The sequence below is a fragment of the Rousettus aegyptiacus genome, unplaced genomic scaffold, assembly GCF_014176215.1.
Source record: "Rousettus aegyptiacus isolate mRouAeg1 unplaced genomic scaffold, mRouAeg1.p scaffold_m13_p_16, whole genome shotgun sequence".
NCBI lineage: Eukaryota > Metazoa > Chordata > Mammalia > Chiroptera > Pteropodidae > Rousettus > Rousettus aegyptiacus.
The window spans coordinates 32,647,790-32,660,459 of NW_023416291.1; the positions used below are offsets into that span (position 1 = coordinate 32,647,790).

At 40.5% G+C, this 12,670-nt stretch overlaps 1 protein-coding gene and 1 pseudogene across 1 annotated transcript in view; one reads left to right on the forward strand and one right to left on the reverse strand.

Moving 5' to 3' along the window:
- The first annotated feature begins 345 nt into the window (after nt 1–345).
- The window catches only part of LOC107515095 (zinc finger protein 709-like), a 29,408-nt gene continuing 17,083 nt past the window's right edge, over nt 346–12,670 (forward strand). The window contains exon 1 of the mRNA XM_016153529.2: nt 346–412. Within this exon, the coding sequence (XP_016009015.2) occupies nt 380–412 (33 nt within the window). The 5' untranslated portion in view covers nt 346–379. The remainder of the gene's footprint in view (nt 413–12,670) is intronic.
- Nucleotides 10,388–10,506, reverse strand: LOC118612569 (annotated as a pseudogene).

Below are 12,670 nucleotides of genomic sequence, written 5' to 3' on the forward strand. Positions count from 1 at the left end.
ACTATGTTCTTGCATTCAGAAGGAGCTACAGGAAGACAGCCACTGTCCCTGTGGGGCCAGGGACAAGTTTTGATTAAAAGCCAGCGTCCCTGAAGGAGAGGTGTTGACGACCAAAGGCGGAAGTTGATTAAACTCAGCCATCTAACCAGTATATTCCTCCCATCATCGCCTAGGAATGAAGGAGGCGGGTCCTTGCTAACTGTCCAACCAGGGAGGGGCACAGCAGTGCAGACGGGTGGGGCGGCGCACTGCAAAGCGCATGGTCGCTCTTGGCTGCTATTGAGATCGCGTCTCACCTGTGCTTATGGTCAACGGTCCAGGTGTCTCTGCTACAGCTTCAGTTCCGCTATGACCTGCAGCGGCTGCGGGAGCTGCAGGGATGATGCTAGGAGACTCCAGGACCCAGGAAATGGTGAGTGTGCGGGACCAGGGTCCAAGACGAGGATGAGGGGCTGGTTGGGACCAGCTGTGGTGGGACCCGGCCTCCCCACAGTCACCTTCTGAGTCTGTCCACCGTGTCCATCTGGAGCTCCGCTGGGACCTCAGTCTCCTCCAGCACACAGCATGGGGGCTGGGCCTGCAGCCAGACCCCGGGCGTTCTGTCGCGTTGCTGAACACAGCGACTTTGGCCCCGGAGCCTCTCTGGGCAGCTCTTCCTCTGCAGCCCCACGTCTCCCCAGATGGTGTGGTGGCCACGGGTAGAGGTCATTGGGAAACAGTCGTGACTTAGTCTCTGGAAGTCCTTTCAAACAGACATACTGTGTTTAATTATCATTTTCCCACAGTCACTGAATGGATCATTTTTAAAGATTTAATTTTTGTTTGCGGATATTTTACATGAGAGGAAGGGCGAGAATAACCAGCTGGAGGATGTTGTATAAAATCTCCGTTCCTCTCCACCAGAACCTACCCCAAGCACAGACGTCCTGTGGGAAGTCCTTTGGGCGGAGGCTCCTCTTAGGAAACTTTCCTGGGTGTTCTCTCCTGTCAGCACTGTCCCTCCCTGACTTTGTCACCTGGAAAAGATTCACTCACCTTTTATAAAAATTTATTTTACAATAAATGTAAAATGCATTTAATCAATCGATCTTAAAGACAGTATAAAATACTTCCAAAGAGTCATGAAAGAGGTAAATTTTGGAAATGATTCGGAGGTGATTTCAGATGAAATTTCAACAGCAGAGTGTTTAAATGTAATCAGTTGTTTACAGAACAATTTCTTGCCATGGAAATAATAATGAATTATTTTCTGAAAGCAGTAGATACTTGTGGATTTTCTTGTTAAGCTAACCAAACACTTTACAGTGTTCTTCCCTCCTTTACTCATAAACATTGGGTTTGAGTGATCTTGCTGGATTGTTCAAACATTGATTTTTGTGTATTTAAAATATCAGTGGTGGTTCAGAGACACTCCAGTGGGATGCAAAGCCTGGGGTCAGTGTCACTGAGCTAAGCACCCCCTTCTTGACATGTAAAGGGAAGCACTTGAAGGCCCAGTGGTTCTCCTTGGGGAGCCTCCCCCTGCAGGTGTCTTACCTGCTCACACCCACCATGGAAGGAGAAGCTATGGCCCTGGAAAGATGAGGGGTGCACTTGCATATGGAGGAGTGGGCGGTGACACACCTTCTGAGGCTGTGGCTTCTTAGGCCTCAACATTTCTAGACATTATGTTTGAGCTTTCCATACATTGTGCAGTTGACCTCATATTCTAATTTGTGCACATTGAGAAAGTCAGTGAAAGTCAGGAATCTGTATCTTGGGTTAGGGTTTGTGAATTGGGAGTTCATTTGGGTCAGAATCTTATACTGAATCCAGCTGAGCGTTTCCTCACTGTGAGGTGAAGCCAGAGAGAGGGAGCATTTCCATTATTACCTGGGGAGAGGAGGGTGCTGGGTCCCAGAGTTCATTCCTAGAGCAGCTCAGGTGCCCCTCCATTTCTTCCCCTGGGACTGACCCACTGCAGGGGTTCTGTCTCAGCCTGGAGAGTCTGGAATGTGGAAACTTCTGCAAGTGGCTTTCCTTCTGTCCCGTGGGAAGCAGGCTGCTCATCTGAGCTGATTCTTTCCTTTGGCTCCTTTATCCACTGAACAGTGCAGCCCTTTGCCTCCAGGTCCCTGAGCTCTTGGACACTGACAGTGTAAGATGACTGACAGATAGGAGGTGAGGAAGCAAGAAAATGGTGAAGGCAAATGGAATTTTTTTTTTCCCTTTAGTCAAAAAGAACCTGATGATGTGAGATAAATGTATTTAAATTCTTAGGTACATTTGTCATTTTTGCATCAGTGTCTATATGTGTGGTCTCTAAAGAACCATGACAGTTAAAAGGCTAAAGCAATTGAATTCGTATTGTAATTGATGTGAGGAAAACTACAAAGCTTATGTAAATCTTTGAAAATCCAATACATTTAAGGGGCTAAACTCAAACCCGTATTATATCATAATATGCTACTTATTCCTGAAAATACATGTGAGATTAAGGGAAGAACAAATATGATGCCCTGTATCCATTTGGTTAGCAAGAAATTTGAAAATTTTCTTTATATTGTTTATACTCTTGTGACAATTAGATTTTTAGAGGATTAAATTTTAGAATAGCTAGTAAATAGTCAATTATGGTGTATATAAATTTCTGTGTTTATTTTAAATCTCTAAGATGAAAAAAAGTCTAAGAAGACTTTCTGCAAACACATTCAGGTCGCTTCAGCGCTGTTACTCCAGCCACCCCCATATACACAGTTTTGATCATTTCTTGAGCTTCCTTAGTATTCCTTTGTATAAAAATAAGCCATTACAAATGCATATTTTTCTTACCCATGTTTGTCCTCGTAATAAGCTGTCGGACTGTACATTTTTTTGTTTGCTGACCGCTGAAGCCTCCCCCTGCCCCTCCCCTTCTCTTCCCCTTCCCTGCATCCACCTGGAACAGGCCGAGGAGAAAGTCCAGGGTGCCCTCCTCTTTCTGGCTTCAGTTTCCAACCACAGACACTCTGTCTGTGAGCAGAATTCTAGTCCCGGCCCTGCTCCCAACCACAGTGGGCACCCAGGCCAGGCTCCTCTCCTTGCTTCCTGAAGCCATATCAGAGCTGCTCGAAAGGCACCTTCTTTGCTCCCCTGAGGACCTCCATTATGTGAGTTGTAAGCCTTTTCCTAACCTCTCAGTGGGAGTGGAGGGGCCACCCTTCTGCAGGTGACCGTAACAGTTGGCTCAGTAAGCCATATGTCCCTATGTGGCCACCCCGTAGGTCTGACTTCTCACTCTGACCTGCTCCCCTGTTCTGCTGCCTGGTGGCAGTCGCACTGTGGGCTGCTGGGGGCTGGGGAGCTAGGGCTGTGAGCTGTGCCGTCGCATGTGGCAGCATTGACCCTGCAAACCCCAGTTCTATGTGCAGCTGGCCAGAGAGTGCATTTGGGAGCAGGAATGTGGAGCGGGGCCCTCCTACAAATAAATGGACCTGGATGTCTTTGTTGGCATTAATCTGTGTGTTAGAGTGAAGCTGTGACAGAGGCTGGGTTGGCCTCAACATACTCCACAGGTGGGGCTGGGAAATGGAGACTAGACCCTGTGCAAGAGGTGGGCCCATTGGGTGGTCACTCCTAAAAGAGCAGTTCTTTAGAAAGAAAGAAGGTGGCAGGGGCAGAAGCAGCAGAGGTGCTCAATCACTAAGTTCTTTACTAGGAATCACAGGCAGACCGAGGGAGTCTCTCTCAGCAGTGAAGTGTGCTGCCTTGGGGGATGGGGAATGCAAGTTATCCTTAGCCTGCAATGTGTCCATTCTCAGTTTATTTGCTCCAGTGATCTGCCAGAACTTCTCCACTGGACTCCCAGAAAAGTATTCTCATCCTTGGCTGGTTGTCAAAATCGGTGAACTATGGAGAGATTTGGGAAGAAAATTCCTATTCCACCGTCCTGCTTACATGTCTTTCACTTGTCATATTTAGACCATTGATGTTTAAAGTGGTTATTGACATAGCTGAATTAATAGCTATCGTATTTTTTACCATTTTTATTTGTTGCCCTTTTTCTTTTTTGTCTCCTATTTTTCTTCTACCTTTTCTGCCTTTTTCTTAGCATTTTACCTGATTCCATTTTTTATTTTCTCTTAGCATATCATTATACAATTATTTTTACTTTTTTAGTCATTGCCCTTTAGTTTGCAGTAAGCATTTACCCAAGTCCTCTCTGAAGTAACAGCATAAGCATTTCTCTGTGAAAATGTCTCGTAACAGACTATTCTCAATTCCTCTATCCCTGTCTTTTGCAACATTGCTACCATTCATTTCACATATCCAAAATCTGTAATTACTGAATAGATTGCTGCTATTAAAATTTTCAACAAAATGTATGTCAGGTTAAGAATGACAAAAACAAATGATTTTATTTTACCCTTATTCCTTCCCTAGCATTCTACCTTCCTTTATCATTTGCCTTCTTTCTGATGAATTTCTTTGAACATTTCCTTGCAAAGCAGAGGTATTGATAAAACATTCTCTCAATTTTTGTTTGTCTTGGAAAGTATTTATTCCTCACTTTTGACAGATAATTTTGCTTGACACAAAATTCTAATTAAGTAGTTTCTCTTTCAAACCTTTATTTCACAAAACTCTCTTCCTGCTTCCATGGTTTCAGAAAAGAAGTCTATTCGTATCCTTGTTTCTCTATAAAGTATTTTTCCTTTTCAAGATTTTGTCTTTGATTTTTTTCAACTTTGAATACATCATTTCTAGGTGTACATTTTTAGGTTTTTATCTTATTTAGTGATCTTTTAGCTTCCTAGACCTTTGTTTTGGTGTCCGTCATTAATTTTGGAGAAATCTCACTCGTTATCATTTTATTTATTTATTTATCTATTTATTCCTTTCTTCTCCTTTATGTATTCCCATTATGTGTATGATACACCTTTTGTAATTGTCCCAAAGTTCTAGAATTTCTGTTCTGCCTTTTTAATTTTATTTTTTATCTTTGAATTACAATTTGGAAGGTTATATTGACTTCTCAAGCTAATTCTTCCCTCACACATTTCCAGTGTATTGATGAGCTCCCCAAAGAAATTCTTCATTTCTGTTCTTTTTTTTCTTTTTATTATTTCTTGTATTTTCCATCTCTGCTTATATTACCTCTCTATTCTTGCATGTTGTTCACTATTTCCATTAGAGTTTTTAACACATTAATCATAGTTGTTTTACATTTCTGGTTTAATAATTCCAACATACCTACTACATATGAATTATGTTCTTTGTTCTTTCTTTTCACACTATGTCTTTTAATTCTTTTAGTATGCCTTTTAATTTTATGATGAATGCCTGACATGATGTGCTGTGTAAAAGAAACTGAGGTAAATAGGCCTTTAGTGGAAGTTTTATGTTTATCTGACTAGTGTTTAGGCTGTGTTTATATTTGCTATAACTGTCAGAGGCCAAAATGTACTAAGATGTCCTTGCTTTTGTCTTCTATGTCTTCTTTAAGGTTTTATAGTCTTAAATAAGTTTTGAAATGTGTAGTTCTTTCAGCTTATTCCACTGTCATTCATCAGCAGTCTTCCTGATGTAGTGCTGTGTTGTGGGTGGTGAGGAAGTGTTCTATAGTCCTACAATTCATTTGGTCTTAGTATTTAAGTTGGCCAGTAGCCTGCACCGTGACTTTCTGGTCTAATAAGAAAGCTTTTTGGTCTTTTTCTATAGTTCCTAGCAAAGACCTCCTAAAGCCCTTGGACTTTCTGGGTGCTAAAGTGATAGAAGCATCTTAAGTCCTACTGAAGCGACTGTTTACTCACCCATCGATAGCTTCAGGATAGCTGTTGGTTGCCAGTAAGACCAAGCTTTGATTAAAGGTTTACAATTTACAGCCCAGCCCCCAGCCTCTGGGGAGGGAAGAGGACTAGAGATTAAGTTAATCACCACTGGCCAATGATTCAGTCATGCCTGGGTGAGGAAACTCCATTCAAACCCCTAAACCTCGGGATTCAGAAATATCTGAGTCAGTGAACACATCAGTGTGCTGGGAGACTGTCGTGCCTGGGGTGGGTGTGGAGCCTCCTACCCTCTCACCCTCACTTTACCCTGTGCATCCTTTCCATTGGACTGTTACTAATTTGTATATTTTATAATCAACTAATAATAATAAAGCACTTTTCTTAGTTCTAAGAGTCGTTCTATTGAATAAACAAACATGGGGTGTGTCCAGGGAACTTTCAAATTTGTAGTCAGCCATACAGAAATGTGTGTGGCCTGGACCTTCCTATTTGTGGCTGGCATATCTGAAGTGGGACAGCCTTTTGGAACTGAGTCCTTAAATCATGGAGTCTGATGTTAACTCTGGTTAGTATTAGAATCGAAATGAACTGTAGGCCATGCAGCTGGTGTCAGAGAAGTGGAGAAGTGGTTTTGGAAAACACACTGCATTATTTGCTGTCAGGAGTTTTTTTAAAAAAATCTATCAACCTCACAAGTGTTTCTAAGTTTCCGCCCCACTTTCAACTTAAGTCAGACAGAAAGGCTAGAGAGGACTCAAGTTGCCTATTTCCCTCCCTCATGTCTATTTGGTGCGGTAAAATCCTAGTCAGTTCAGCTCTACTGGAACAATCTTTGAGGACAGGTCTTGTTATGAAGAACAGAAAATTATGGGCATATTTCAAAATGGCTATTTTTCTGTCCAATTTTGCTAGACAGCAGTTTACCCTATAATTAATACTTTGATAGAGCTGAGTTGTTAATTTTAAGTTTGTTAGTTTTTTTTTCTGGCGGAGATAGGAATTTCACTTTTTAAGCTCCTTACATGCTAGAGGAGAAACCAGAGGTCTCCGATTCCATTTTTTAATGATTGACAGCTTAGCCCTCCTTCCCGTTATGCCCCACATCTGTGCAAGGTGTTGATAAAGTCTGAGTGCTCACTCCTTTGGCACTGGCAAGAGATTAAACCCCTGGAAGCCCCTCCACTTGTGTGCAAAATCTCACCCTAGCCTACCCCCTAACCTCAATAAAAACCCAGGCCAGACTCCTTGCCTTCCTCTAGCAAGGCATTTCTCACCTGCTTGAGAGCCCTGCACTGTTCTCCCCAGACGCCTCAGTTATGGAAGTCATAAACTCTTTCATATGTTTCTGTGTGGGGGCCCACCTGACTCTGCAGGTGACCATGAAATAGTTATAGAAGAGATAACATGGTGTGTATGTGTGTGTGTGTATTTCAATATATTTCAATTCTATTGATAAATACTCTAGATCTTCACATATCAGGAGATATCACACTTTGTTCTTAAAAGGCATATGTGATGATGAGTTTTATATAACCCATTCTTTCTAAATAGACACATGGCTTGTTACCAATTTTTGCTGCCAAAACCATGATTGCCACTTTACAAGGCAAATATATACATTATATTGTTTTCAAAAATGAATTTCTTCTTAACATTTTTATCATCAAATATATTCAGAAAATAATATACAGTGTCATTGTACAATTTTATAGTGACAACATAAACACCCTTAGAATCATCATCAAGATTTATAAATGGCCTGTGGGCAGTGGCCCTCTTGTCCTGATGTTCTGGACCTTGACTCATCTCTGTCCTGCCCCATAGATGACTACTATCCTGACTATTCTTTATACCTTTGCCATCTATTATTTTTCACTAAACAGTGTTCTTTCAGTTTTGCATCCTTTGACCTTTCACTGAATGGATATTAATGGAGTTCTTTGAAAAGGTTTTCCAGTGATTACTTTGCTTCATATGTTTCACACATGCTGGTACCTTTGGCGTTGGGCCTAGACCAGGTCTGTGAGGTTCAAACTTCCCACCACAGCCAAGTGCCCCTGAGACCACAGGATTCTTTAAAGTACCAGATGACTGGGAGGAAGGGTAACGTCTCCCCACTGGAACCGGGTCAAAGATCAAAATGGAGCCAAACTCATCATTATGTGAATGTTAAGGTCACTTTTAAATGTCTGTGTTTGTGAAGGTCACAGTTTCGTGAGTGGCCTGGCGGCCTTACGGTTAAACGCAGTGTCCTTGGAGAGGACAGATTCTGGCCTACTGCCAAGATAACAGCTCAAAGATGAAACCTCCAGCCTGCTGTCATTCAGACAGGAGGGGGCGGAGCCTTGAGAACTGTCCAATCAGGGGGTTTATCGGTAACGTATGTGGGGGCAGTCTGCGATAACGACGTGCTTGCGTGGACTGCGTGCTAGTATCTTTTCCTTCTTGCCACGTTCTGCTCTTTTGGTGCTATCAAAGGCCTCAGGTGGCTGCGGCACATTATCTAGCGTTGTGCCATGCACTTGCCGCTGGAGTCATAGAGTGGTTGGCAGGGAACCCCAGAAACCGAGAAATGGTAAGTGTGCGGAGACGGGTGTCGAGACGGGGACAGGGGCTAGTTGGAACCAGCCAAGATGGGAAGCGACCTCACAGAGGCCACTATCTAGTCTGCAGACCCGAGTCCGCTCGGACCTCAGCCCCATCCAGCACGCAGCCTTCTGGTAGCTGGGACCTCCGGGCATTCTGCCCTGCCACTGCGGCCGTCACCGCGCACGGCCGTGTCTCCCTCAGATTGTGCAGTCACCATGAGAAGGGTTATTGGGACGCTGTATCCAGGGTTCATGCGTGGGAGTAGCTCTGGTCTGTGAGATCCCAGGTCCTCCTTTCCCCTTAGGGGACTCGTCTTCCCCTTACTTTTCAAATGTTTGGGAAGCAGGGCTTCAAATCCACCACCCCGCACCCCTAGCCTAGCTCTTCCTGGGGCTGGCAGTAAATACCTAAATTTCCAGATTTTTCCCCGCATTCCTAGGCGCCATCTTTCCCCTCTCCAGTTCTTAGCAGCAGCATTAACTGTTTGTTCTCCACGGCGCATTTCAAACAGACGTAGTATTTTAATCGTTTTTCATTTATCCTCTGAGCCATGTATGACGCTTTTCAAAAATTTATCCTTGTGGATATTTTACCTGAGAGGAAAGCAGGAGACAACCACCTGGAATATGTTGTATGAAATCCCTGGTCCTCTCCCCCCAGGATTTTATCTTTCATATAGGAACAGACATCCTATGGGAAGTCTGATGGATGGATGTTCCTCTTGGGAAACTTTCTTGGGTGATAGGTCCTTTCAGCACAGTTCCAGGTCAGTTCTGCCCCTCCCTATGTTTGTCACTTTGAAAAGATTTTTTCACTTGAGATTTAGTTTTTCAATACATTTAAAATTTATTTAATCACTAGAGCTTGGGAAACAGTATAAAGTATTTCCAAAGTAGCAAGGAAGAGGAGAATTTCAAAATAAAATATTTCATTATTACATACATTTCTTAAAATTTTGTTTCTCTTTTTTTTCCCATAAGGGGGGAGTAGTAATATTGTGTGGTCTGTTCTTTTCCTTTGCATGATTTGAAATGGCATATCAGGGCTTGTTGAACTAGTAAAAATCCCCTACAGTTTCTTATTTCATTACACATGAACACTGGGTTTAAGTGATTTTGCTGGATTATTGAAACATTGGTTTATGTCATTTAAATTATCTGTGATGGTCCAAAGCATTGTGACTGGGAAGTAGAGGCCTGAGGCCAGTGACTCCAAAGTAAGTTCCACTCTGAGCTGGCAAAGGGGATTTTCTTAGGCCTAGATGTTTTTTACATGCTAAGTTTTGCATTCGTGATATAGGTGCACTCAGTATAATTTGTGCACATTGAGAAAGACTGTGAAGGCCAGGAGTCCTGTCTCCTGGACAAAAAGGTTTATGAATTTTGGAGTTCATTTAGGTCAGAACTTAAACTGAATTAGGTTGAGGTTCCTCACTTGCGAGAATGGAAGCTGGAGGAGGAGAGGAGAGAGTTCATTCCTGGGATTGCTCAGGTGTCCCTCCTCCTTCCCAAAGGACTGACCTGATTTAGGGGTTCTGTCTCAACTGGGGTGTGCCTGGAACCTAAGCTTGGGAATGTGTTCAACTTTCTGAATGTGAGTTTTTCTTAACTGTGGGTAAGCAGACTGCTTATCTTAGCTGATTTTAATATTTATATTTCTTTCCTTTAGGTATCTTTACTGAATATATCAGTCATTTAACTGCGGGCTTTTTTAGCAGTTCACAATTTTATTTCCTGTGGAAGATTTTTTATTTCTTGGGCTTTGAAAATGTAAATTGATTGAGAAATAAGTTTGTAAGGCAAGAAATTCCTGGAACCAAACAGGATTTTTTTTCCATTTCAGGCAATAGAATCTCAGGCTCCGAGATGGGTATATTTAAGTTCTCAGGCACATTTTTTAGTTTTCGATTAGTTTTTTTTATGTGCATGTTCCTAGAGAACTTGGTATTTAAAAGGCTATACTATTCTTTTTTCTTAGGCAAGGCAACCCTTGGTTGACCTCACAGGTTTCAAGGACCTTGTCAGCCTACAATCTGTTATTTATTTTTAAGCCCACAGCATCTGGTCTTCCTAGGTGGTCTTCCATCCAAGTACTAACCAGGCCCAGCCCTGCTTAGCTTCCAAGATCAGATGGGATTGAGCTTGTTCAGGGTAGCATGGCCATAGATAAGACAAGACTATACTATTCTTAAGACAAATTTCTATTTTATTTGATGAGAGAAAAAAGCTATTGAATTCCTATTTTAATTGATAGGAGGAAAACAGCTTGAGCTTATGTAAATCTTTGAAACTCTGAGTTGGTTTCAGAAATTAAATACAAACCCCTAAACTACTCACTTCTGACAATATCCTCGATATGAAATGAAGTGGGGGGATAAACTATGTCTCTTGTCCTTTTAGAGATTTGAAAATTTTTATTTTTTATGGTTTGCTGTTTTACACCCATTAGTATTTAAAGAATTAAATCTCAGAATAATTTTCTAAATAGAAAAGTTAAATTTAATTTAAAATTAAATTTAAAGTAGCAAAAGTTAATTAAAAACAAACTATCAAATAGTAAAATATGGTGTATATATAAATTTCTGTTTCTCTTAAATGCATGTGAAGGATTAACATATTTACTAGATACTATTTTTTTTAAGTCTAGTTTTTAAAGATGTGAAACAGTGAAACTTCATTTTTTTTCAGACCATTTTAGGTTTACAGAAAAATTGATCAAAAAGTACAGAGTTTCCACTTGACCCTTTGTATCCGCACAGTTTGCACCGTTTTACTTCTGGTATTACTGTAGTGTGTTACAATGATGTCCCAATATTGATGCATTAAAGTTCACTATTTATATTAGCTTTAAATCTGAGTTATACAATATGTGGGTTTTGGCAAATGTATGTTGACATATGACCATCATTTCTATATCATACAGAATAGTTTCACATCCTTCAAAATACCCTGTGTTCCACCTGTCCATTCATCTCTCCCTCCAGTGCTCAAGTCCTTCACAAGCAAAGATCTCTTTATTGGCTTATAGTTTTATCTCTTCCGGATTATCACATGCTTGGAATCATAAAACATATAGCCTTGTCAGTGTCTTCTTTCACTTAACAGTATACTTTTAAGTTTTCTTGCCTTTTCATGGCTTGATACCTCATTTTTTTCATCTCTGTACAATATATTATCATATGGATATACCACATGTTGGTTATTCTACTATTGAAGGGTATCTTGCTTAACTCTTAAGTCTCAATATTTATGAATAAAATACCTGTAAATACTTATTTGTATGTTTCTGTGTGAATATAAGTTTTCAACTCATTTGAATAAATACCAAGGAGTGTGATTGCTAGATCCTATGGTAAGAGTATGTTTAGTTTTGTAAGAAACTGCCTGTCTTCTAAAGTAGGCGTATCATTTTCCATTCCCACCAGCAATGAATGAAGATTCCTGTAGCTTTCTATCTTCACCATATTTGGTATTCTGAGTCTTTTGAATTTCATCTATTTTTTTTATCATTGTCTAGTGATAACCATTGTTGCAATTCCCTGATGACCTTTGATGTTGACCTATTTTTCATATGCTTATTTGTCATCTGTATATCTTCTTTAGTGTGTGTGTTCAGATCTTTTGCCCATTTTTAATTGGATTATCTGTCTTATTGTTGAATTTTAAAAGTTCTTTGGACATTTTAGAAACTATAGTCCTTTACCAGATAAGTGTTCTGCAAAGATTTTGTTACCAGCCTGTGCCCATCTTTTCATTCTCTTACCACTGTCTGTTATAGAATGGGAATTTCATTTTAATGAAGTGACACTTACTACCTTACTTTTGGTGGCGTATCTTAAAATTTGTCAATTAACTCATGTTCACTTTTATTTTCTTCTGTGTTATTTTCTAGGAGATTTTTACTGTTGCATTTTACATTTAGATCTATGATCTCTCAGTTTGAAAGATGTGAGGTCTGTATCTAGATTCATTGTTTTGTTTTTGTGTGTAGATAACCACTAATAGCACTGTTTAAAAGACTATTTTCTCCATTGAATTGTCTTTTAGTCCTTTGTCACAGATCAGTTGACTGTATTTGTATGGATGGGTCTATAGGAAAAAAAATAAATTATCCTTCAACTTTGGTATGATATACTCTTTTATTAATTTCCAAAATGATCTCTGTTGTGGATTCTTTCAGGTGTTTACATAGAAAATTATGTCATATGCAAAAAAGTTTTATATCTTGCTTCCCAATCTGTATACCTTTTACTTCTTTTTCTTGCCTTATTGCATTAGCTGGGTTTTCTAGTACAGTATTGAATAGGAATAGTGAGAGGAAACTTCTTACCT